This window comes from Scyliorhinus canicula, chromosome 1 (assembly GCF_902713615.1).
Source record: "Scyliorhinus canicula chromosome 1, sScyCan1.1, whole genome shotgun sequence".
Classification (NCBI taxonomy): Eukaryota; Metazoa; Chordata; class Chondrichthyes; order Carcharhiniformes; family Scyliorhinidae; genus Scyliorhinus; species Scyliorhinus canicula.
The window spans coordinates 285,782,377-285,810,361 of NC_052146.1; the positions used below are offsets into that span (position 1 = coordinate 285,782,377).

General features: G+C 44.2%; 1 protein-coding gene across 3 annotated transcripts in view; it reads left to right on the plus strand.

Moving 5' to 3' along the window:
* The window catches only part of prkd3 (protein kinase D3), a 513,687-nt gene that overhangs the window by 434,829 nt on the left and 50,873 nt on the right, over positions 1-27,985 (plus strand). For 2 of the 3 annotated variants that reach the window (XM_038814542.1, XM_038814525.1), the window contains exons 12-13: positions 6,976-6,999; positions 18,316-18,592. In XM_038814542.1, the coding sequence (XP_038670470.1) occupies positions 6,976-6,999; positions 18,316-18,592 (301 nt within the window). The remainder of the gene's footprint in view (positions 1-6,975; positions 7,000-18,315; positions 18,593-27,985) is intronic. The other variant, XM_038814532.1, reaches the window with a different exon arrangement.

Sequence of the window (27,985 nt, forward strand, 5' to 3'; positions counted from 1 at the left end):
GAATTTTACCAACAACCGAGGTTAGGCTAATTGGCCTATAATTTTCCATCTTTTGTCTTGATCCTTTCTTGAACAAGGGGGTTACAACAGCGATCTTCCAATCGTCCGGGACTTTCCCTGACTCCAGTGATTTTTGAAAGATCTCAACCAACGCTTCCGCTATTTCTTCAGCCACCTCTCTCAGAACTCTAGGGTGTAGCCCATCGGGGCCAGGAGATTTGTCAATTTTAAGACCTTTTAGCTTTTTTAGCACCATCTCTTTTGTAATGGCAACCATACTCAACTCAGCCCCCTGACCCTCTATAATTTTTGGGATATTACTCATGTCTTCCACTGTGAAGACAGAGGCAAAGTACTTATTAAGTTCTCCAGCCATTTCCTCGTCTCCCATCACTAGCCTTCCGGAATCAGTTTGAATTGGCCCAATGTCTACTTTGGCCTGTCGTTTGTTTCTTATGTATTGAAAGAAACTTTTATTATCATTTCTTATATTACTGGCTAGCCTGCCTTCATATTTGATCCTCTCCTTCCTTATTTGTCTCTTTGTTAACCTCTGTTTGTTTTTGTAGCCTTCCCAATCTTCTGATTTCCCAGTGCTTTTGGCCACTTTATAGGATCTCTCTTTTTCTTTGATACATTTCCTGACCTCCTTTGTCAGCCATGGCTGTCTAATCCCTCCCCGGATAATCTTTCTTTTCTTGGGGATGAACCTCTGTACAGTGTCCTCAATTATGCATACAAACTCCTGCCATTTTTGCTCTGCTGTCTTCCCCACTAGGGTCTGCTTCCAGTCGATTTTCGCCAGTTCCTCTCTCATGCCCTCGTAATTACCTTTATTTAACTGTAACACCATTACATCCGATTTTGCCTTCTCTCTTTCAAACTGCAGACTGAACTCAACCATATTATGATCGCTGCTTCCTAAGTGTTCCCTTACTTTAAGATCTTTTATAAAGTCTGGTTCATTACATAGCACTAGGTCCAGAATAGCCTGCTCCCTTGTGGGCTCCATGACAAGCTGTTCCAAAAAGCCATCTTGTAAGCATTCCATGAATTCCTTTTCTTTGGATCCACTGGCTACGTTATTTACCCAATCCACCTGCATATTGAAGTCCCCCATGATCACCGTGACCTTGCCTTTCTGACATGCCTTTTCTATTTCCCGGTACATGTTGCGCCCCTGGTCCTGACCACTGTTAGGAGGTCTGTACATAACTCCCATTATGGTTTTTTTGCCTTTGTGGTTCCTCAATTCTACCCACACAGACTCCACATCATCCGACCCTATGTCGTTTAGTGCCATAGATTTAATTTTGTTCTTAACTAACAAGGCAATCCCACCCCCTCGGCCCACCTCCCTGTCTTTTCGATAGGCTGTATATCCTTGGATGTTTAACTGCCAGTCCTGAACCCCCTGCAGCCATGTCTCTGTGATGCCTACCACATCATAATCATTCACGATGATCTGTGCCATTAGTTCGTCTACTTTGTTACAAATGCTACGAGCATTCAGGTAAAGTACCTTAATGCTAACTTTCTTATCATTACAGATATTGGAAGTCCTAAGATGTCCAAAGTTATCCTTCCTTTTTGTTGAATTCCTAGTCTGCATCAAGCTTAAATCCACCTGCCTACATGTTATCCTCCTGCGTATCTTGCCATTTAACTCCATGCTCCCTGTCGCTTTCACTTTCCCTTCCCCCCAACTCAGAAGTTTAAAGTCCTACTGACCACCCTATTTATCCTCTTCGCTAGAACACTGGTTCCAGATCGGTTCAGGTGGAGACCGTCCCAACGGTACAGATCCCCCCGGTTCGAAAACTGATGCCAATGTCCCATGAAGTGGAATCCCTCTTTCCCACACCAATCCCTTAGCCACGTGTTTACTTCCCTAATTTTCTTGTCCCTATGCCAATTGGCACGTGGCTCGGGCAGTAATCCGGAGATTATGACCCTTGAGGACCTGTATTTCAATTTTCTTCCTAGTGCTTGATAGTCCCCGAACAGGTCCTCCACCCTAGCTTTACCTATGTTGTTAGTCCCAACGTGGACCACAACAACTGGATCCTCCCCCTCCCGCTCCAATATCCTTTCAAGCCGGTCAGAGATGTCCCGCACCCTGGCACCGGGCAGGCAACACACCATGCGAGACTCCCGATCCGGCTTGCATAGGATACTATCTGTCCCCCTAATTATAGAATCCCCTATAACAACTACTTGTCTTTTTACTCCCCCCTCTTGAATGGCCTTCTGCACCATGGTACCGTGGTCAGCTGGCTCATCCTGTCCAGAGCCCTTTTCCTCATCCATACAGGGAGCAAGAGTCTCATACCTGTTGGACAAGGTCAAGGGCTGAGGCTCCTGCACTCCTGAACTCAGGTTCCCCCTGCCTGCCTTACTAACAGTCACACTCTGAAATCCCTGATCACTTACTGAATGTGAATTACTTAATCTCCCAGGTGTGACTGCCTCCTGAAACAAAGTGTCCAGGTAACTCTCCCCCTCCCGGATGTGCCGCAGTGTTTGAAGCTCAGATTCCAGATCATCAACTCTGAGCCGGAGTTCTTCCAGCAACCAACACTTGCTGCAGATGTGGTCATTGCCATTCACAAGGGGAACAGCCAGCTCCCACATCATACAGCTACAGCACATCACCTGCCCAGCCATCTCTGATTAGTTAATTAATTTATTACTTTGTATAAATTTCAGTTTAAAAAAAAACTTGGATACCTCTGCTATAGTCTTTTTCAACCTAGTTCTGGTTAACAAATAAGAAAAAGAAAAATAATAATGTAATAAGGCACTCACCTGCTCACCCCAATGGGTCTTATTATTAGGTTAGAGGAGGAGGGCGGGTGGGAGACACTACACGTGTAGTGTCTCGGGTGCTTGACGTCCGTCGAACTCCTTGGGTCACTGATGCAGGAGCACCTTCAACTTACGCTGGCCGCACTGCACGTATGCAAATCTCCCCGGAACAGCCAATCAGAAGCTCTGCTCTGCTGCCCCCTGCTGGATGCTTAACTTCCGTCGAACTCCTTGGGTCACTGATGCAGGTGCACCTTCAACTTACGCTGGCCGCACTGCACGTATGCAAATCTCCCCGGAACAGCCAATCAGAAGCTCTGCTCTGCTGCCCCCTGCTGGATGCTTAACTTCCGTCGAACTCCTTGGGTCACTGATGCAGGTGCACCTTCAACTTACACTGGCCGCACTGCACGTATGCAAATCTCCCCGGAACAGCCAATCAGAAGCTCTGCTCTGCTGCCCCCTGCTGGATCTGTGAATTCTGTGCTGTAGGAATTCTATTTTTAAAAAACTACCATTGCCGATAAAAATAAAATACTGCCATTGCCAGGTAACATCATCGAGAAAAAGCCCTGAGAATTTTGTAGAGATGCAGATAAAGTAGTCGTAACAAAACCAACTGTAGAGTGTGACATCCTGTGACACATCCCACAAATTTCTATTTACTGCAAAAGGCAAGATTTCGGTCTAAATACTTTTTTTCATAAGTCACATGCAATGAAATAGCCAAATTCGAAGTGAACCCAAGAAGTAACAAATGGCTTGGAGCACCAAATCTGTTACCTTAATGCCAATAGTAGAAGTGAACTACTATGCTGAACTAAGTGAACAACTATTATGCTTATACCAACAATGCACCCTTCTGTGCTTATATGATCCCTTCGTGTAGGCATTAATCATGCACCAACAGTGCAGAAAGTTGTTGGAGTTTACTGTTCCTGAAAAAAAATCTTAAAGACTTTCCTATAAGCAAGTATTAAAAAGGCAATTGAAGTAATTTTCAACGGTTTATCTCGGTTTAAGTGCCAGTTAACAAGCACCATCACTGTTGCAATTGTAACATCTCCTGAATCCTTTAGTTGTGTTATTACATTTTTATTGATACAGAGTATCTAGCTATTTGTCCTCTGTAGGATTGTTTTTCAGTGACTTAAGTTTAGATTTCCTGTGTTGCAGTTATGAGCAGAGAAGAGAAAACTGCACCTCTTGACATGTAGTGCAGAAAGAATGTTTGGTTCTTTGCAGTAAGTTGAAGTTAAGCAATTGTACCTTCGTATAGACATTTCTTTGGCTGTGCTGCATGTACACCGATTCTGAAGCCAACTGTTCTGCTTGAATGTATGTAACTAAATTTGGCTTCATACTGAATTATCCAAATCCCTACAGATGTATACAAGATGTTATATTTATTCATTTTATTTAGTTAAAAGAATTTTGATATCGTGGAGTACCGTGTTGTAATATTAGGTTGTGATAAATAGGTTTTTGTTGTCATATTGGAGAACCTATGCAACAGTCTCTCAGAAAAAACATCCTTGATTTTGCTCTCTGAAAGATGAGGCCAAAATTGCAAGCCGCTAGAAGCAGGATTGCAGAGTTGGCATGTCATCCTCCCTGTTATTGGCCTATGCTGGGTGCATTGCTGCTGCCCATGAAGATTTTCCCTACCCAATGCTGTTGCCCATTTCTTCTGGGATCCTTGATCTCAGCTGACAGAGAAATGGGCAGCATAGAGTTTCCTGTCTAGCTTCAATAAGCAGTGTTGGGAGAAGTTGAGGCCATTCCCCCTTTTTGTGGCAATGGCTATTGTATTCAGGTAGGTTTTTTAAAGTTTGGCATTTGAATGAATGAGTGTGGTTTAGTGAATGGGTGAGTACGTTCATCAAGGTGGTAGTATTGGGGGTTGGTTGTGGAGTGATCCACAGACCAAAGATTTGAGCTTAACACCAAGGGCAGGATTCTCCATCCCGGGACACCTGTATCACGTTCCCCGATGGGATGGAGAATCGGGTGTCGGGGCAACATCGGGATCGATGCCGGGCTCCGACCCAATTGCGATGTTCCATCCCTCCGCTGGTGGCAGGAACGGAGTCCACGAATGTGTGCCGGCGGGGGATGTAAATGGATGGAATTGGGTCTTAATGACATGTAGTGTATTCCAAGCATTAAGTGCTTTCCAATCACTCAAGCCTGTGATTGCACTGCACTTACCTCTCTTTGATTTGGTCAACGTTTGTAAACATTGGGGTTTCACCAATTGGACCACTGAACCATGAAGGTAGATTAATCAAAGCTGCAGATGGTTTGTAGAAACTGTCAATCAAAGACAACTACCTGAAAGCTATGAATGGCTTGCAGCTAATGGATCTGTGTGAACCAGATGCAGGTCACAGGTGCTCTCCTTCCAGGAATGGACACATGGAGCTTCAAGGTAAGTATTACAGCAGTAATTCTTCTCACTGCCCCTGTTTGAACTGCTCTCTAGCCTCCAGACAGGGTCTGAGGAATGTGTATGCGCGTGCGTCCGTCACTCCCTACCTCCCTCCCTGTGCGGGGGTCTCTATTACACGAGTCCTGGGGGGGCCATACTATTACAGGAGTCCGGGGGGGGGGGGGGGTCTCGAGGGTGGTCAGGTCATTCCTGTACTTTGGGGTGGGGGGGGGGGGGCACCCAGGCAATCCGGGGGTGATGGACTGCCACACGGTGATGGGGAAGGGTTTGGGGCTGATTTATGGCGCGATGTGGGGGAAGGGTGGCCAGCCGCAGAACCTCGTTATCGGGCTGACCGCTCAAAATGGTGGCCCGATGGTGGGATTCCCTCGGGGATCCCATGCATTCCTTACCATGCATAAATTTGCATGTCAAGGAACACTGGATTGCTTGTCGGTTTGGACTCACATTGGGGATGAAAAACTGTTTGCAATTAACCTCCGGTGGGAGAATATAGTCTCCAAAACAAAGAATCTAGCCCTCAGTTAGTAACTCTGGAGGAAGATTAACTGTGATATCACTCATCCATTCTCTAATGGAGAGAGATACCTATAGTCCTTTGTGGACATTGGCTAATAACTTTCTTACACTCTTTCTTAATCAAAGTATCTTTTGGGGATAATATAATCATTTCCTATTTTTCTTCCAATTAAGGGGTAATTTAGCGTGGCCAATCCACCTACCCTGCACATCTTTGAGTTGTGGGGGTGAGACCCACGCAGACACACGGAGAAAGTGTAAACTCTACACGGACAGTGACCCGGGGCCGGGATCGAACTCAGGCCCTCGGTGCTGTGAGACAGCAATGCTAACCACTCTGCCACCGTGCTACCGTTTATTCTCTATTTTTGCTTGTCCCCGTCTATTCTCTAATCACTATTTGTATGTAATGACATTTTTATGATATCACATATATCTTTGTATCAGTATATTCATGGATGGCATTTAAATAATTTAAGTTTCCTTCTGTCATTTTTCTCCTGAGCACTTAAAATAAACATTGATCAGCAAATTAAATCATAGCATGCATAAAATCTCTGCAGAAACTTGGTCAGTTACCAGAATTTACCGGGACTGCAAATTGTGCAATAACAATGATGTAACTTCCAAGCACTGGAACTAGGAGATTTGAAGCATTATATTTGTTCCCATAATTGTGCACGTGAATTCAGAATGCAGTTCGTACTGCTGCCTGCAACTGATTGCTATTCTATGCTGTATACAGAGGTAATAAGCTGAAATGCTGCTTTAATAGATACATGGACAACAAAATTGTGATAGATGAGGAAATCTGAATATTTTATACTGCTAGAAGCAACAATGTGATGTTAGGTTAAAACAGAAAAAGCCAGTAAAAGAGGAAGAAAAGTTGCGAGGAGTTGGATGGGGACAAGGCAGGGTGTTTTAGATAAGTTTTCTTCTGCTTTCCCCCGGTTTCTCTTTCTGGTCTTTCCCAGGCACATGTATCTTGTGGTTAAGAGGGTAAGTGAGAGATTTTCTCCCAGTCCACTGTTAATGCTGTTTTTATTGATTTGTTCAGGGAGTATTTAAGTGGCCACATTGTCCCCAAATCATATTCCAGATCAGAATTACCTGGCGATCACTCATTTCATTCCCATAGCAGCTTGACAGTTAATAATTCTGAGGGAATAATTCTATTCTTTGATTTCATGCAGACAATCTATAGTACTCCGTTGCTGGTAAGTTCATCTTTAACCTTGTCTCGTTGCGAACATAGCTTTATGCAAGTGCTAAATTTGACGTCTGGAGAGGGGAGTGACTTTCTGTTGGTTCCATTTGCAGTGATTGTAAAGATCTGTTTGCCTCGCTACACTCATTGAGAAATTAATGTCAAATTAAGACTTGGGGCAAGGGGAAGTGAGACTTTTAACTTTGGTATTATGTACAACTTTGTTATACATTCAGAGTTCACAGAGATGGCATCACAATCACATTATCAAAACTTTTTTCCTTCATCACAATCATCAAAAGAATATCAGAGCATAAACTTTCTAAACCTACAAACCACAATAATTAGCGTAACTAGCACTTGCACTACCTGCAGTGAATTGGAACTAACCCACAAAGAAATATCATGCTGTATTAAACCAATCTTATGTACCATTTCCAAGAGATTTATACCCAGTACATGGTCCTAACCATAGCTTTTCCTTGAGAGCTATTAGTTTCTAACATATATAAATCATACCACATAAATCTTCCTTAAGATATTTAATTTTCAATTTCTAACTTATTTTTGTTTGATGTTTCATTAACCTACAGTTAAAAATCGGATTGCTTAATTGTTTACGTGTTTTTGATGTGTAACTGCTGAATTTGAGAATTTCAGCATTCTAATTATTTTAATCAATGTCACATTTAAACCTTTACACATTGCGTATGATGCATCAAATTCTTTCTCATTTACACAACCTTTCAATTATTTTGCCTCCCAATTTGTGTATACCCAGTTTTGAAATGCCCAAGATAAAACTGAAAGATGTCCATGAAATACTTCAGATATAAAAGTGTTAGAGATGTCTCTTGTATATTTAAAGATTGAGAGTCTCAAGATTCTAATGGTACTGCACTAGCAGGTGGTGCTGCAGACATAACATTACCTAACATTTAAAATGGGGATTACCAGTGAAAATAATGATAGTCCCTTGAATGAGCTTTCCTTTATGCAACACCATGAGCTCTCCTTTATGCAACAACAGTAACTCACTCTGAAAACTTGCTTCAGACATGCAATGATATGGGTGGCACGGTGGCGCAAGGCACGGTGGCGCCTCATGGCACCAAGGACCCAAGTTCGGTCCCGGCCCTGGATCACTGTCCATGTGGAGTTTGCACATTCTCCCTGTGTCTGCGTGGGTCTCACCCCCACAATCCAAATATATGCAGAGTTTGTGGATTGGTCATGCTAAATTGTCCCTTAATTGGAAAAATTAAATTTAAAAACAAATTAAAAAGAGATACAAAGCTGGAGAGTTTGCTGTTTTTTGAACTGAAATAAATGTAACCATTGCTGAGAAAGAGATTTGAGTTTGCAAGGTTGGTTTGGTGGCTTACATTATCCCATCCACCTGGCTGTAAGGACCCACGTCCCATATACTAAGGCAAAAGTGGCTGTAAGTACTTTTTCTTGAGGGAAAATCTGCAGCTTAAGTCCTTCTGCTCTCTGTTCCTATATCTTCCCTTGCATCCCTGTCCTCTCCCCATCCCACCCACTCCTTTCCTCCCCTCATCTGCCCCTCTTCATAGAATCATATAATTTACAGTGCAGAAGGAGGCCATTCGGCCCATCGAGTCTGCACCTCCTCTTGGAAAGAGCACCCTACCCAAGCCCACACCTCCACCCTATCCCCATAACCCAGTAACCCCACCCACCACTAAGAGCAATTTTGGACACTAAGGACAATTCAGCATGGCCAATCCACCTAACCTGCACATCTTTGGACTGTGGGAGGAAACCGGAGCACCCGGAGGAAACCCACACACACACGGGGAGAACGTGCAGACTCCGCACAGACAGTGACCCAAGCCGGGTATCGAACCTGGGACCCTGGAGCTGTGAAGCAATTGTGCTAACCACTATGCTATCGTGCTCTTCCCTTCACTAAAGCACCTACTCTACTCCCTCATCCCACCCTCTTCTCACCTTTCTCAATATAGTGCCACAATGTCTTTTGTGTTCATCTGAGAGGGCAGATAAGGACTGGGTTTATCATTTCACCCAAAAGTCTCCTTCATTGCTGCGCGAGACTGTCGGCCTTGATTTCTGTACTGAATTCCTGCAGTGGTACTTAAACTTTTTTATTCAGAAGGGGGAGTGTTATCAACAGAGTCATATATGTCACTTTATGTTAAGTTAAGGTTAAGGTCCAGTTTATGTCAAGTGAGTTAAATTTCATAAACCAAATAGTTGTACAAGAATGAATGTTCTGTGAATTTTAAAGTTAAACTAAGTTGAACCTTCTTTGGACTGTTACAAGAACTGATCTGTCATGGATTTGACTCACCATCACATTATCATTTTCTTATCAGTTCCTATGAGTGTACAGTTCAGATTTGAATTGCCGCTTAAACAACTTATTTTCATTTTGCCCACATGAACAGAAAATGTTAACACCATTATGCTCCTAGTCGCAAACCACAAAGAAAAAAGTATCTCTTTAAAGAGCCAGGTTTGTAATAAATATTCATTTGTATAGTCACCTGATGGGCCTGGGACCGCTGCTATCTTTTAATTTGGGTTTTTGTTTCACTAACTGAAAGCGCCATCTATCTTCCTCCCACGAGTGAGAGAAAGAAATTACTTCTTTATGAATCAATATGTTTAAGAAAATCCTGATTAGAATTAATATATTTTCTAACATTGTCGAGCCACACGGAAATGCAGTGAGATCGGAGTATCTCCATTTTAATTTTGATACTTGACCTTTCCCAAATCAGACATTACAGTGACCTTCGTTCTTGGATTTCCCCAAGGGGCTAATATCTAAACTTGACCTTCATTCTGGGGCTTTCCCGACAGGGGGGCCGGCAGGTTAACGTAGAAGACAAAAATAACACACTGTAAAGTGGCTCTCTCTCTGAGCTATCTGATTTTGTTTTCTGATCGGTTGGACAAGGATGGTAGTGGGCTTATAACTCGCAAGCTATAGAAACTTGTCTGACTGACTATCAGAGGAGTATGAATGTGGAGTTAGAGGAGGGACGATGGTGGACATGGTGTTAGAGGTTTAATACATTTTAAAAACTTACCACCAACAGAAAATTAAATGTATGAATTTGAGTTTTAAAAAAAAATCAAAAATCATCTGGTTGAACTAGTTACGTGATAAGGACAAAAGCTGCACACACATGGGAACACCATCACGTGAAAGTTCCCCTCCAAACCACCCACCATCCTGACTTGCAAAGTTATCACCGTTCCTTCACTGTCACTGGGTCAAAATCCTGGAATTCCATCCACAACAGTATTGTGAGAGTACCGACACCACATGGACTGCAACGGTTCAAGAAGGCAGTACACCACAATTTTCACAAGGGCAATTAGGGATGGTGGCCCAGCAAGCGAAGCCCACATCCCTTGAATTAATTTTTTTTTTAAAACAAGATCAGTCTGAGAACGGAAAATTATTGCAGGAAACTTTTTGAAGAAGAACCAGAAAAGTTAAACAAAGAATATTGGAAGTTAAAAGAAGAACCCAAATCTGAGGTACTGAATGATGAGGTAAGAAAAGCTATATATAATATCAAGGGTGGAAAGGCAGAAGGTAGCAATAAAAGTGGAAGGTGAAAACAGTAATGGATGCAATGAGAGAGATTATTGATGAAAAAAGGACAACAGCTTGGCTTGGCAAGTGGACTATATCTGAGATGGACACAGTGCCGAAGATATTAGGGACATAGGACTGCCCAGTATCCAGTATATCGTATTCTAACTCCCATCAGTCATGGAACTAAAGAATTACTTGACGTCATCAGGCACAGCGTGTGAACAGTAAAGTGGCAGAGGAATAGATTGGCATAATTCCTGGAACAGGTACAACTGACACTCTGCTTGTGCTCAGAAATCTCATGTGGAAATGTGAAAATATACAGCAAGCCCAACTGTGGCTCATGTTGATTGTATGGCAAATCTTTCGGCATTATCCTGCATGATGCTGTATGGAAGACATCTATAGATTCTGGTGTACGCTTATGTGGCTAATACAAGAGATATACAGAAATCAGAAGTCAGCAGAATTGGGCTGGTTTAGCTCAGTGGGCTAGACAGCTGGTTTGTAATGCAGAACAAGGCCAGCAACGCTGGTTCAATTCCCATACCAGCTTACCCAAACAGGCGCCGGAATGTGGTAACTTCATACTTGTGACAATAAAAGGTTATTATTATTATGATTAATTGGCGGTGGCCATACAAATCCATTCCAGTTTTAATAGAATCAGGTAGGGGGATGTCTTTTGACCCATAGAACAGTACAGCACAGAACAGGCCCTTCGGCCCTCGACGTTGTGCCGAGCCATGATCACCCTACTCAAACCCACGTATCCACCCTATACCCGTAACCCAACGGAGAAGGCGCAGAGGAGGCAGAGCAGAAGAAGATGTCAAGGGTCAGTAAGAAAACGGCCGTTAAAAATACAGCTGAGGGCCCATCAGGGCGAGGAGAGGTCACCACGGAGTCACCAGGGAAAAAGGAGGCCGGAGCATCAGGGGAGGCCACATTGCTTAAGCCTGAAGAAATAACCAAGGTGATGGCTGCAGAATTCGAAAGACAGTTTACAAAGCACTTGGAGGCGATGAGGAAGGAGATCAGGGAGGTTTTGAGTGTGCTGGTGGAGGAGGCGATTTCCCCGGTGACGACAGCGGTGGCGAGCGCAGTGGCGGATGTGCGGGCGCAAGGGGAGGCGCTGAAGGAAATGGAGGAGACTGTGTTGCAGCATAATGATCAACTTACCTCATGGGGAAGGAGATGCGGAAGGTGATGGAGGTGAACAAGGATCTGCGAGGAAAATTGGAAGACCTGGAAAACAGATCCAGGCGACAGAATTTGAGGATTGTGGGGCTGCCCGAAGGAGTTGAAGGGCCGAGACCAACTGAGTATTTTGCCGCTATGCTGGCGAAGCTATTGGGGCAGGGGGAGGACCCCTCCCGATATGAACTGGATCGGGCTCATCGGTCGTGGAGGCCTGTACCAAAGGCGGGTGAGCCGCCAAGAGTAGTGACTTTGTGCTTCCTTGGGTACAGTGTGAAGGAGAAGGTCCTGTGCTGGGCCAAGCAGAAGCGGGTGGTGCAGTGGCTGGAGCTGGTATACGTGTATACCAGGACTTTACGGTGGGGCTGGCGAGGAGGCGGGCTGCTTTCAACCGGGTGAAGAGGGCACTGTATATTAGTAAGGTGCAGTGTGGCATTGTATATCCAGCGAAGCTGAGGGTGACTTATAAGCTCAAGGACTTTTATTTTGGAACGGCGGAAGCTGCGGAGGAGTTTGCGAAGGCAGAAGGACTGTGGCAGAACTGAGAAATTGAGAAATGGCCATGTGCCGATGTAACCTCAGGACTGTTTTTTCTTTTTTGTCTCACTGCATGCGGGTGTACGGGCTAAAGGAGCCAATGGTGTGTATATTTGGACAAGGGAAGTGATGGGACTTGCACTAGAAGTGAGGGCTTTTTGGGGTGTTGGTGGATATGCGGGGTGTGTGTGCTAAAAGGGGATTTCTGGGTTTTCCTAGGGCCGGGAAAGGGACCCGGGCGGGGGCCCCTGCGTTGGCCGGTTTAAACCGGCCAGTGAACGGGAGTGAGGTGGGGGAGGGGCTGCGGCCATCGGAGCCTGGCAGAACAGGGTCCGAGTGGTCTAGCCGGGGTGGAAAGTTGGGGGGAAGGAACCAAGGTTGGGGGGAGGAGTTTTGCAAGAGGCAGTGGGCGGGAGGGGAGGGGGGGTGGTGGGTTTACAATGCTTGGGTAACACGTACGGTACTCTTTCAGAGGTTGGACGGCATTGAGTGTGGGGAGGGGGGGAGTGGACTCTAGGGTGACCATGGACGGTCCCGGATTCCTTTTTTTTCCCTTTGTTTTTTGTTTCCACCATGGGAAGGTTTGTTTCATTGGATGCATATATGACAGGTGGGCCGTTGTTTGGGGTGGTGGGAGGATGGGATCGTTGTTATTGTTAAGGGGATTGATTTTGTATTTGTTACCGTTTATTGTTTGTGGGTGGGGTGTGAAATTTGGAGGAAAATGTGAAAATGGAGAATAAAAACATTAAAAAAAAAATAGCGCCTGGATGTCCAAAAGTATTGTCGTGAAGATGAAGAATCATGAAGTACAGTTGCTAGTGTGGGATGTTACACTCTTATGGATGTGAGAGTTGGATTATGAAGGAAGAGGATGAGAGGAGTGTTTACAGTTTTTGAAATGTGGGTATGGCAGAGGATGGTCAATCAGCTGGATGGGCAGAAAGAGTGGGTTAGTTCGAGTAGAAGTTCAGGATCAAGAAAGTTGTTAAGTACAATTAGAGAGAAAAACGTCGCCAAATATGGACATTGGAAACCAAGATTTTACAGACTTGTCTTCGCAACATTTGAAGAAGAAAATTGGGGTAAAAACAGAAGAGGAAAAAAAATCAAATGTGTCGATAACATTGAAATATGGACTGAGGAAGGCTTGGCTAATGCCAGAGAAGAAGCCAATGTTTCGACCAAGGCTATGGTGAAAATGGCGACAATGATTTGGTTAAATAGCTAGGTAGTCTACTTCAATGCCTGAAATAATTGGCTGAATTTTATTAATTGAATTTTTCCTGATTGGCAGGAAATGTGTGTCCTTGGTGCGCACAGGCAGCTTGTGGGCCTTGCCTCCTAATTTTGTGGGCATCAGCTAATTCAGTGGCTGCTGTCAAAGTTGCTATCCTATTCAGATTCGCAGTCCATCAGAGGGCTAGCAGCCTCACCAGTGTAATCAGGAGCAGTGGCCATTGTTGGAGATCTGCTGCATTCAGCAAGTAAGAAAAAACAAATAAATAAAAATATTTGAGAGACCAATTGTTGCCCTGCTCTAGGTTGCCTCATCATGCAGTGGGATCATCCTCCGCAAAATACTGATGGCGTGGGAGAATGGCCTTTACTAGGGTCTTCGCATATTTAAATTGGTTTCCCACTCTCTTGTGCAGGGCACCCTTCCCAATTCTGGTCCTGCTGCCAATAAAATTGTTTGATGTTTGGACAGGATTGAGGAGCCAATCTGCCACAACTCTCCATATATTTACCGGCCCTCCTGCCTCTATTCACACAGTGCCGGTACAATTCTGCCCAGTGACACTGAAAGCATCATAAATGGAGCTTTCAGTGACAACTTTTATCATGTATCTGATGCTGTCTGACTTGGGATGATCATGTTAGTGGGGATGGACTATTAACTGCCACAAATAGTAAACAAATAGTTAACTGCCACAAATAAGAGTGTAACATCCCACACTAGTAACTGTACTTCATGATTCTTCATCTTCACGGCAATGCTTTTAAACATCCACATAATTCTCACTATCGACACAGAGAGACTGAGCTTTTGGTCTAATCAAGTCAAATTGTTCCTGTCTACTGTTTACCTACCTTTTGTTCCGTACTGATACGTTTATGGGGGTAAAATGCTAGGACCCTGTCTGACACATGTTATACGTCATCAATTCAAACAGAAAACCAGAAAGAACAAAGTCAGAAAAAAGAAAGAACTTGCATGGTAAGGTATCCCAAGGTGCTTTACAGACAATGAAACACTTTTGGAGTGTAGAAGTTGTTATAAGATATGAAATGAGCTGCCAATTTGTGGATAGCATAGTTCCACAAACAGCAATAGCATAATAAGATAGAAATTCATCTTGGGCAGCATTGTATCAGGTCACCATTATGAAATCCGTAAAAGTCTAAATTCTTACTGAGTGCCTGTTATTTTGATCAAGGTATTTTAAGATATCTTAAGAAAAGATGGTTTTGCTCATCGTTTTCTGTGGTGGTAATGTTGAAGCTGCGTTATTCGGAGTTTGGTCTTCAAAGGTCTCCATTTTCTGGCATTAGTTAGGATATAGTATTTTCCTGAAACTCAAATGAACCTTGTTTGGTTTCTTGACTAAATAAAGGTGTTTTCAAAGGCAGAACACTTCTTTAGTTTATACCTGACTGTCACAAATTCAATAAATAAAATGCTCAGTTGTGACAGTAATGGCACCCTTGTTGCATTGTTATGAATATGAGGTGAGGTTGGACGGCGAGGCTTGCATCAAATAAAAGCAAAATACCGCAGGTTTTAGAAACCTGAAATAAAAACAGAAAATGCTGGCTAAACTCAATAGGTCTGACAGCATCTGTGGAGAGAGAAACAGAGTTAACGTTAATGATCCTTCTACAGAACTTGGCTTGTATCAGCTGGAGATTAGAAGAGTAAGAGGCGACTTGATCAAAACATTTGAGATCCTGAGAGACCTTGACAGGGTGGATGTGGAAAGGATGTTTCCTCTTGTGGGAAAATCTGGAACTGGAAGTCACTATTTAAAAATAAGGGGTGATCCATTTAAAACCGAGATGAGAAGTATTTATTTCCTGAGGGTTGTGTGTCTCTTCCTCAAAATGCTGTGGAAACAGAGTCTTTGAATATTTGTAAGACAGATGTAAATAGATTCTTGACACGTTGGGAGTGAAAGGTTATTGGAAGTGGACAGGAATGTGGAGTTGAGGTTACAATCAGATCAGCCCTTATTGAATGGTGGAGCAGAGACAAGGGGATGAGTGACCTACTCCTCATTTGTATGTTTATGTGGATGCATATGTTTTATTAGCCATATTTTCTGTATTTCCACAGTAGTTTCTGAGAATCATTTGGAGGGTAACCAGAAAACCAAGGGCAAGATCTTCCCGTTGTTCATGCCGGCGGCATCTTCTAGTCCCACCAACAGCGGACCCCCGCTGCGGGTTTCTTAGTGAGGTGGATTCAATGGGAAATCCTGTTGAAGTGGCGAGACCCAAAGATCCCGCTGCCGGCCAGTGACAGGCTGCCACCCGCCACTGAGAAACACGCCGCAGGAGCTATAGAATCTTGCCCCAAGTGTACCTGACAAATAACCCAAAGGTGCACATATAAATGTTTTAACTTCGACTTTACAATCAGTTACATAGGACAGTTGTGCCTCACATAATGTTATGGAATGCAGTGGATTGTAAATAGGAGTATGAATGCCGAGGGAGAGAGAAAGAACAAGATCATGCAAGAGCATGGGTTAATGAAAACACAAGTGGATTGGTCTCTGTAGAAGAGTGGGTAAGAGATGTTGTGTATGTGTGTGAGAGAAAAAGAGGAAGTGGAAATACCAGAGAATGTGAAGTAGAAAGATAAACAATAAGAAACATTGCTGGGATAAAAAGATAACCCAGTGTTATAGAAGAAAGAAAGAACAAGAAATGTTTACGGGAATAATGTGACGGATTGTATATTTTTCTGGATGCAACAAAGTATGAAATTAACTATATTATATAACCATTGGTATAGCACTCCTGTCACTATAGCAACAACATGCTCTCTGATGAACAGTAAGTAAGTAAAGTCGTCATAGTCCCAGATGACCATAGGCTGCTTTCATCTTTGATGGGGAGAGCTGACTGGTGGTGATTTAACCTGAGGATTACCACATCTCAAGCGAGGGGCAAGGTTGAGAAGCGGGACTTCATGAATAACTTCAGCCAGTGTGGGAATTGAACCCGTGCTGTTGGCCTTGCTCTGCATCAGAAACTAGTTGTCCAGCCAACTGTGCTAAACCGGCCCCCATGTGATGAACAATGCTACAGTAAAATGGCTATGTCAAGAACCTTTTGCTCCTAAGATCTGGGCATTACTGGTGAGGCTACAATTATTGTCAACCCCTACTTTCCTTGAGTTGGCAGTCAAAGGAGTAGTATAGTAGGAGGTAGAAAGATTATGGGGTGAAAGCAGCTGAAGCGATGAGGCTCAGGGTCATAGTATTGGTGTCTTTAATGCTGTCTAAGGTTACTGAGATGGGAATAGGAGGGTGGGGGTGGGATGAGGGGCAGGGGTACATTTCAAGTATTGGAGAAATTTAAACACAAGGGAAAGAATTCCAATCTTGAGACCTTAAGAAATCTTAACACAACAAGGCTAATGGGTGGTTATGATGGAGAAGGATAGATTAAGGGTAGATTTGAATCTGAGGTTTGTGAAGGTTTGGAGGTCACAGAGGTATTTAGAATATTTGTACCTGTGGAAATTAGTCTACTATTCCGAACACCAAAACGCAATTAAAACTTGTGAAATCCTGTGTTGTGTTGTGACAAAAATGATCTGTTCTCCTTTCTCATAGTATTTTTTGCTTTAAGAGCCAACTTATGAGGTTTGGTGAATAAAAGCCAGAACTTGGTATGACCCACCCCTATTGTAGATTCGCTTTCACTTGGTTTTGTACACTGCAGCATTCCGTAAGGTTATTTTATGTTGAAGCATCTTTACTGCTTCCTCAACTGCTTCCTCAAATAAATTCACTATCACATCAGGACCACATAATTGGAGCAGTTGAACAAACTTAGAGGAAGTTGCGAACAAAGATCTGCCGCTCCATACTTCTCTGTTAAGCTGCTTATAATGCTCATTTTCTCAATTAATTGTTACTTAAGATGGCATGCAGAACGTGACGTATCCCCATAATAAGTGTTGCAAACATTTTGCATGGTTTTAGAGGATTTGTTACCATTATCAATGGAACTCGAGGCTCTTTCAAATGTGTGGAAGTAATTCACCATGATTGGATGTGATCACTTACATACATGATGATAAATAAACAACTATACATATCTGGAAATGAAAGCTGTATAAAGCAGTTCTACACATAATACTTTTTTCAGCCTTTTAAAACATTATGGTATACCAGCACATTTTTCACAGAAAGTATAGAAACATTGTTGTGTTATCATGTTTATTTAGCATTTTAGCATTTCCTTTCAGTTCAATTCAGTTAATGTAAATTTTAAAATGACAGTCCTTTGCATGGGATTTTACCAGTCTTTGTCACCACCAGTGTGGGGATTTCCCCCTGAGTTATTCAAGGAGAGTTGCGAATTCAACATCAGACCATTGATCCCTCACATCAGCTGAAGACAGTTAGCCTGGCCTTGTATGTAAAGTTTCTGCCTGGTGTCAGCTCACAAAAAACACTGGCTCTAATTATAGCAAAGTGCTAGTATCTTTGCATCTGTCTCTAGTTTAACCACCACAGCCTTCATTAAAAGTTGTAAACTGTGAGGCTGCTCAGGAAGTCGAGCAATGATTCAAGCTTATTGGCTGAACATTTTTGGGTTGGCTGTGCATATAATCGACAGATTACCAAAGGGCAGAATGTACTTCTAGTCTTATTTGTAATGCCCTACGAACCAGCTTAGGCAGGTTTTGAAAACGGACTCTTAATGTTTGCAGACTTTTTCTAAGGCAATTCTTTGCTTTCTCTCACTCAGGAAATCCCACTGTCAGAAATCCTGCAGTTGGATCCACCTCGGGATTTTACAAATCTGGCTCAAGGCAGCAACCCTCACTGTTTCGAGATCATAACTGACACCATGGTGTATTATGTTGGAGAGAATCTTGGAGGCAACTACCAGAATCATGCCCTGGCTGCCACAGGAGTAGGCTTAGACGTAGCTCAGAGTTGGGAGAAAGCCATTCGACAGGCCCTAATGCCAGTCACTCCACAAGCCAGCATCTGCACCACTGCAGGACAAGGCAAAGAGCACAGTAAGTAATTCTTGTTCTGTTAACCCTGTCAAGGTATTGAAGGCCATCAATTTCATTTGAGATGGAGGGTCAAACAGTTTTGTGCCAGGCTTCAGTTTCAGTGTTAAATTAGTTGAGCTTATCACCAGTGTTTATCCTGTTTTCTTTGCCGAGAACTAAACATGGTTTTGTTACTTATGCTCTGAGATCAGGATTGGGTTGTCATATTTTACAGTGATTGGCCTGAGCACTGATATTTGAGGAAAAACTTAGCATGTAGTCTTAATTAAACCAGAGCTGAGGGGGTTTCAATTCTGGTCAATTTCATTTGCTGGGATGATTATTTAAATTAGATTTTTATTGTCTTTCAATAAAAATTTAGTTTTGTGAATCACTAATAAATGGTAACAATTTCTCCTGAATTTTGGAATGTTGCAATGATATATTTTGACGACTGCTGCCTCTTCTTGGAAATCAAGTTAACATTATTTTGTAAATGTTTTGACCAATTTTCTCTGGTGTGAACTTGTCACCATTAGCACTTCTTAAATTTAGCTGTTTTCTTCTCTTCCCACTCCTGAATTCTCTCCTCTTTGTCTTGTCATGGCTCAGTGGTCAGGCCCTTGTCTCTGTTAGAAAAAATGATTCAAATCCCACAGCATAATCCAGTTGGACATCTCAGTTTAGTACTGAGAGTGTGCTTTATTGCCCGAAGCACCGCTTTTGAGATGATTTGTTAAAATGAGACATTGTTGGCCCCGTCGGGTGAATGAAAAATTACACTGTTAGACACGAGCAAAGGAGTTCTAATAAGTTCTTGAGAAATAGAAGCAGGAGTATACTATTTGACTTATTGAGGCTTCTCCACCATTCTATAAGATTACAGCTGATCAGATTATGGCTTTAACTCTACTTTCCTGCCTGTCCCCCATAAACCCACAACTTCCTCGTCCATCAAAAACTGTTTAACTCAGCCTTGAATATATTCAATGACCCAGCCTCCATGCTGTCCGGAAAAGAATTCCAAAAGTTAACCCTCTGAGAAAAGGAATTGCTCCTCATCTCCATCTTAAATGGAAGACCCCTAGGGCGGGATTCTCTAAAATGGAGGCAGAGTGTCCGCGCCATCGTGAAAGCCGTCGCGTTTCACGACGGTGTGAACGGGCATGAGCACTACCGATTCTGGCCCCCCACAGGGGGCCAGCACTGCGCTGGAGCGGTTCATGCCGCTCCAACCTCCCTTCATTGGCGCCGCGCGAACCCACGCATGCACGGGGGACTTCCTCAACGCGCCAGCCCCGACGCAACATGGCGCGGGGGTTCAGGGGCTGGCCGCGTAATTAAATAGCGCCGGGGCTGGAGAGGCTGGTCTGCCGATTGGTGGGCCCCGATTGCGGGCCAGACGCCATCGGAGCCCCCCCCCACACCCTCACAGGCTGTCCCCCGACCCTACGCGCAGAGTTCCCGCCAGCTGAGAGCAGGTGTGGACGGCACCGGTGGGACTCTGCCGTTTCCGCTCGGTCCATCGAAGCTGGAGAAGCGGCCCGCGACACGTGCCGGCGCAAATGGCGCCAATTCTCCGCTCCTCGGAGAATCGCGTGCCGGCATCGGGGCAACGTGGCGCGGTTGCGGCAGTTCTCCGGCCCGGCGCGGGGCTCAGAGAATCCCGCCCCCTATTTTTAAACTGTGTCCCCAAATCTAGGTTACCCCACAATATAAAACATTCCCCCATCATTTACCCTGTCAAGCCCCCTCAGAATTTTAAAAGGTTTCAAGAAACCATCTCTTATTCTTCTAAATCCCAATGAAGATAGGCTCAACGTTTCCTCATAAGATGACCCCTTCACCCCAGGAATCTACCTCGTGAACCTTCTCTGAACTGCTTCCAATGTGAGGATATACACAAGTAAGGAGACAAAAACTATTCACCGGTGCAGTCTCACCGATACCCGAGACAGTTGTAACAAGACTTCCTTACTTTATACCCTTGAAATGAAATGAAAATGAAAATCGCTTATAGTCACGAGTAGGCTTCAATGAAGTTACTGTGAAAAGCCCCTAGTCGCCACATTCCGGCGCCTGTCCGGGGAGGCTGGTACGGGAATCGAACCGTGCTGCTGGCCTGCTTGGTCTGCTTTAAAAGCCAGCGATTTAGCTAAGTGAGCTAAACCAGCCCCCTAATAAAGACCAATAAAGACTCTTGTAATAAAGACCAACATTCATTTGCCTTCCTAATTCTGTATACTAACGTTTTGTGATTCATGTACCAGGGCACCCAGATCTCTCTGTACATCAAGAGTTCTGCAGTCTCTATCCATCTAGATATACACTGCTTGTCTATTATTCTTGTCAAAGTTGCCAAATTCCCATTTTCCCACCTTCTCCTCCATCTACCAAATTTCCTCCACTCACAACTTATCTATAGCCATGGGTCAGTGATAGAGCCCTTTTCCCTTTGAAGACTTCTTGTATCCAGCTCACAACTGTAAATAGTTGAGGCCCCAGCTGATCCCTGCAATACTCAACTGGTTACAGTTTGCCAACACAAAAAAAGACTCATTTATCCCAACTCCCTTTCCTGGCCCCAACACCATGGATTCTTATCCTGTACAAACCTTTTAAATGGCACCTTATCAAAATGATTCCCGATTCTACAAAGGTCTTGTCAACGATTATCAACCAACCCACCAAAACCAAATTCATGAGTCACTCATCTCTCAAATTAGTGGGACCTTGCACCATCCAATTCACACTTGCATTGGTACCCAAATTTCACAATTTGGTATATCTGGACTAGACTTAGTCAATATGCAGGATTATTGAAAGTGCAGACGTTTACAAACCTCTGGCAAAAGATTAGCAAGGTTCATCAGAAATTTACTTCATGACCGAGAACTCTTATCCTCTGAAATGTATTTAACTGAACTACAAACAAATTACTGGAACTGTTCAGTAGGTCTGGCAGCATCTGTGAAAGGAAAACAGTTAATGGGATAGATTTTATAGACCCTGTCAACGTGTTTGAAGGTGGGGGGAGCTCATAAAATGCAGCAGGTGGCCTTCCCGCCACCTTCTGGCCTATCCGTGAAAGTTTCCCCTGAAACTTCCATTGCGTGGCCCGGTGCTGGGCAAGGGAACGGAAGGCCCCTAAAACCCAGCCTCCCTCCCCCAAAAGCCCAGCCTCCCTCCCCCAAAAGCCCAGCCTCCCAACCCTTCACTGGGGTCTGTCAGGCAGGCTCCGCTGATACCCTGGACTTAACCTTCAGTCAGGCCTCCATAACCTTTCTTCAGGAACTGCCTGTAGTCCCAGCAGTGACCACTGCTTAAACCTGCTGCTGCTGGTGCTACAGAGCTACTGACCAATCAGATAGCCAATTGCTCACCAAGATGGTTCTCGCCCTGAGCCAATTAAGGACCTTCAAAACATTAAATAACTGTGTTGTAGCTGGCATTTTGATGGGCATGCGTCAGCCTGACTTTTTAGTTGTGGCGCCGGGGGTTATGGTGCACATAAAATACAGCCCAGTATTTATCATCAGCCTCCGTGTTGTATTAATGCCAATCATTGGATGGGACAGCCTCAGGAATAGGCATTGATTGCAATTTAAAAACAGGAGAGGACATATGTGCATAGATGTGGGGACAGGGATGGTATGTGTAGGTGTGGAGGTTGGTGGGGGAGGGTAGGTGTGGGAGGGTTGGTGGGGGAGGGTAGATTTGGGGGCTGGTGCGGGGGCTGCTGGGGGAGTAGTTGCAGGGGATGCTGGGGGAGTGGAGTTGTGGGAGCCAGTGGGGGAGGGGAGGTATGGGGGCTGGTGGGGGAGTGGAGGAGGGGAGGGTAGGTGCGAGGGGATGAAGGTGAAGGCTAGGTGTGGGGAGGGGGGAGATAGGTGAGGGAGAGTAGGTGCAGGGAGGTGGAAGGGGGAGAATAGGTCTGGGTGGTTGGGGGATGGAGGGTAGGTGCAGGGAGGTGGAGGGGAAAGTGTGTGTGTGGTGGTGGGAGGGGTGTGTGTGGAGGTGGGAGGGTGTGTGGAGGTGGGAGGGGTGTGTATGGAGGTGGGAGGGGTGTGGAGGTGGGAGGGGTGTGGAGGTGGGAGGGGGGTATGTGTGTGTGGATGTGGGAGGGGTGTGTGGTGGTGGGAGGGTGTGTGGAGGTGGGAGGGTGTGTGGAGGTGGGAGGGTGTGTGGAGGTGGGAGGGGTGTGGAGGTGGGAGGGGTGTGGAGGTGGGAGGGGTGTGTGTGTGGAGGTGGGAGGGGTGTGTGTGGAGGTGGGAGGGGTGTGGTGGGAGGGGTGTGTGGAGGTGGGAGGGGTGTGTGGAGGTGGGAGGGGTGTGTGTGGAGGTGGGAGGGGTGTGTGTGTAGAGGTGGGAGGGGTGTGTGTGTAGAGGTGGGAGGGGTGTGTGTGGAGGTGGGAGGGGTGTGTGTGGAGGTGGGAGGGGTGTGTGTGGAGGTGGGAGGGGTGTGTGTGGAGGTGGGAGGGGTGTGTGTAGAGGTGGGAGGGGTGTGTGTGGAGGTGGGAGGGGTGTGTGTGGAGGTGGGAGGGGTGTGTGTGGAGGTGGGAGGGGTGTGTGTGGAGGTGGGAGGGGTGTGTGTGGAGGTGGGAGGGGTGTGTGTGGAGGTGGGAGGGGTGTGTGTGGAGGTGGGAGGGGTGTGTGTGGAGGTGGGAGGGGTGTGTGTGGGGGGGGGAGGGGTGTGTGTGGAGGTGGGAGGGGTGTGTGTGGAGGTGGGAGGGGTGTGTGTGGAGGTGGGAGGGGTGTGTGTGGAGGTGGGAGGGGTGTGTGTGGAGGTGGGAGGGGTGTGTGTGGAGGTGGGAGGGGTGTGTGTGGAGGTGGGAGGGGTGTGTGTGGAGGTGGGAGGGGTGTGTGTGGAGGTGGGAGGGGTGTGTGGAGGTGGGAGGGGTGTGTGTGTGGAGGTGGGAGGGGTGTGTGTGGAGGTGGGAGGGGTGTGTGTGTGGAGGTGGGGGGTGTGTGTGTGGAGGTGGGAGGGGTGTGCGTGTGGAGGTGGGGGGTGTGTGTGGAGATGGGAGGGGTGTGTGTGGAGGTGGGAAGTGTGTGTTTGTGGAGGTGGGAAGGGTGTGTGTTTGTGGAGGTGGGAGTGGTGTGTGTGTAAGTAATCTTTAATAACTTCCCAAGAAGACAAAAAAAACCTTTGAACAGAAGCACATTAGGTTTACATTCAGGACGGAGAACATTTATAATTCTGAATTCACTAAATGATCAAGAGATAGTCTTTTCGTGGCAGAGAGATCAACAGTACACCTGCTCTGTCTGACTTCAGCTCCAACACTGAAAACAAAACTAAAACATACCCTGCAGCAAACAGCCTGAAATGAAAGGACAAAGCTGACAGACAGCCCAGCTCCACCCACTCTCTGACATCACTGCAGTAGTAAACACTCATTTCTTAAAGGTACATTTCTTAAACCTCATTTTTAAAGGTAATCTCACATGACACCTCCCCCCAAGACAAAAAATAAACCATCAACTTCAAGATGGTTTCATTTTTCACCTTTTCACGATCCTTTAAGAAATACACACAGAAAATATACTTTTTCATTTTAAAAAAAACACACGCAAACAGATATAATAATATAGTCCATTTTTGTTTTTCTTCCAACTAAAATCCTTCTCGATTGACAGTCTCTTTGAACAAGAAGGTCTTTGCACGATCCATCTATTTCTCTACGCCTCGGCATTTCTCTTTAAAGTCAGATACTTTAGTTCAATCTGACTGCAGAGTCCCTTGTAATTCTCCAACACAGTAGCATTGGTTATCACAGCTTTCAGGCCGTCACATGCTTGTTGAAAATCCGCTGTCCACTGAAATTTTCGACGTTTCTTCAGCAAGTCCATCAATGGAGCAATCACGCTACAAAACTTTTGCACAAATGTTCGATCGAATTCACTCATGCCAGAAATTGCATTATTTCCCTTCATCTTGATGGTATTGAAACCTCCTCAATAACTGTTGGTTTCACATCCCGTGTGACCATTCGACCCTGTCCGATTATATGGCCAAGGAAAGTGACTTGCGCTTTTCCACATTCACTTTTGGCTAGGTTTATCAACAAACCCGCCTCCTGAAGTCGATCGAATAACTCCATCAGATGTTTTAAATGTTCTTTCCATGTCTGGCTGAAAATGATCAGATTGTCGATGTATACCGGACAATTGGGTAATCCTGAAATGACTTTGTTAGTTAACCATTGAAATGTGGCTGGGGTGTTTTTCATGCCAAATGGCATAACTTTGAACTGGTATATCCCATCTGGAGTCACAAAAGCTGAAATCTCCTTTGCCCTTTCGGATAAAGGTACTTGCCAGTAATCTTTAAGTAAATCCAGTTTGGAAATAAAAGCTGATTGTCCCACTTTCTCAATGCAATCCTCCAAATGTGGGATAGGATAAAAGTCCATTCTTGTAACTGCATTAACCTTTCTATAGTCCACACACAACCGTTGGGTACCGTCTGGTTTAGGTACCATCACTATGGGTGAGCTCCATTGGCTGCAACCCATTTCAATTATGCCATTTTTAAGCATACTCTCAATCTCTTTGTTAACCTGTACCAATTTTAAAGGATTAAGTCTATATGGGTGTTGTTTGATTCGAACATCATTTCCCACATCTACATCATGTATAGCCATTTTAGTACTTCCCAATTTATCTCCACAAACTTGCCCATGTGATATTAATAACTCTTTCAGGTCAGTTTGTTTTTCCTCTTGAAGGTAACTCAACAATTTATCCCAATCTTTAAGAACATCCTTGTTTTCCAATTTAATTTGAGGTATGTCAAATTCACAGTCATCTGGACTTGGTTCGTCACTTTGAGTTAGAATCATTAAAACCTCTTCCATTTTCTCTCCTTCCCTTTGGATTTCTTGTCCACTACCCGTTTCATCACATTTTGTGCAACTTTTAAACGTTGTCTAGCCAATTCACCTGCTCTATTTAATCGTTCCCTAAAATTTGACACATAATCCAATAATGTAATTTCCGATTTCTCACTCACCAATTTTTCCTCAATCAATTTAAGTGGTCCTCTTACCTCATGACTAAAAATTAGTTCAAAAGGACTGAATTTGGTTGACTCATTAGGTGCATCCATAATTGCAAACAGTACAAATGGAATTCCTTTATCCCAATCCTCTGGATAAAATCTTTACAATAAGCCCTCAACATTGTCTTTAATGTCTGATGCCACCTTTCTAGCACTCCCTGCGATTCTGGATGGTACGCAGTTGATTTAAATTGTTTTATTCCTAAGCTATCCATAACTTCTTTGAATAACCTGGAAGTAAAATTTGATCCTTGATCCGATTGTATTTCTGTGGGTAGTCCATATCTAGTAAAGAATTTAAGTAACTCCTCCACAATTTTTTTAGCTGTAATATTATGTACTGGAATCGCCTCTGGAAACTAGTAGACACATTCATTATAGTCAAAAGATATTGATTGCCACTTTTTGTTTTAGGAAGCGGTCCTACGCAATCAATTAGGACCCTTGTAAAATGTTCCTCAAATGCTGGAATGGGTATTAAGGGCGCTGGTTTTATCACTGCTTGAGGTTTCCCTATCACTTGACATGTGTGACATGATTGACAAAATTTAACTACATATTTATGTAGTCCAAGACAATAAAAATGTTTTTGTATTTTAGCTTGAGTTTTCCTTATTTCCAAATGACCTCCCACTGGTACCTCATGTGCACCTCGCAACACCTTTCTATACCCTACCGGCAATACTACTTGATGAACTTCTGCCCACTTTTCATCCGCCTGCATATGTAACGGTCTCCATTTTCTCATCAAGACCTTACTTTTAGGGTAATAACACTCTGGTGTACACTCAGATTCCGCTTCCATGTATGCTTTCTGATACATCCGTTTTATTTCTACATCTTTCTGTTGTAACTCCGCCAATTTTCCTGAACTAAAAATATCTGCCTCAACCTCCACCTGTTCTTGTTCTTTTTCAACCATCGTTTCTGATAATTGCACTTCAACTTTATCTTCACTCTCTGATTTCTCCTCTTGTCTTAACCTGTGACGTTGCAACCTTGTTACCAGACAATCCGGTTGTGTGATTTTCCACTGGCTTATCAACCACTGTAGGCATCACTCCCACCTGCAATCCAGCTATATCATTATCCAAGATAAACTGTATTCCTGGGCAATATAGTTTCTCTATTACTCCTACTATCACTTGACCACTCTTCACTGGACTTTCCAACCTTACCTTATATAATGGAACACTACTCCTCTCACTCTGAATTCCACATATTACCACCTTTTCTGGCAACATTCTTCCAGACTACATTACTCCTCATCTTTTACCATGAAAGATTGACTAGCTCCCGTATCTCTTAAAATTGTGACTTCTTTACCTGCTCCTCCTGATACACATGAGTAAACTATACCCACACAAGTAAATTATTTGAAGAGATCTGGCACCTTCTTATCAATTACCTCGTGATCAGGCTGTACAATCTTTTGCACCTCCTTCGCTTCATTTGGGCTTTCCGTCAGCACTTTAACAAACCCCACTGTCTTATCCTGTTTTAACACCTTCCCAGTGCATTTCTTCAACCACCAATACTGTGACTCTACATGGCCTAGTTTATTGCAGTGAAAACATTTGAATTTTTAAATTTCTCTTCCACCCTCCTGGATTTCTTTTTTAATCTGAGGTACACTCTCCTTATTATCTCCCATCAGATCACCTTTATCTTTTTCACTTGAATATTTCTCATGCCTCCATTTTCTATCCCTCACAGGCTGAAACTGATGTCGGAAACCAAACTTTGATTTACTAACTATTCATAATCATCTGCCATTTCTGCAGCTAACCTCGCAGCTTTAACCCTCTGTTATTCCACATGAGTTCTCACTACATCAGGAATTGAATTTTTAAACTCTTCCAAAAGTATAATTTCTCTCAGAGCTTCATACGTTTGGTCTATTTTCAAAGCCCTTATCCACCTATCAAAATTACTCTGTTTGATCCTTTCAAACTCCATGTATGTTTGACCAAATTATTTCCTTAAATTTCTAAACCTTTGTCTGTAGGCTTCAGGCACTAGTTCATATGCACCTGAGATGGATCTTTTCACCTCCTCATACGTCCCAGATACCTCCTCCAGTAGTGATTCAAACACTTCACTAGCCCTACCTACCAGCTTTGTTTGAATCAGCAATACCCACATGTCCTGTGGCCATTTCATTTGTTTAGGCACCTTCTCAAATGAAATGAAAAAGGCTTCTACCTCCTTCTCGTCAAACCTTGGCAATGCTTGGATATTACTTAAATAGATTCCCACCACGCCTTCAACTTTGACGCTCTTTCTCACTATCTTCATCACTATCCTCCAACTGTACGTTTCCCTTTACGTCAGCCAATTTTAACTGACTGT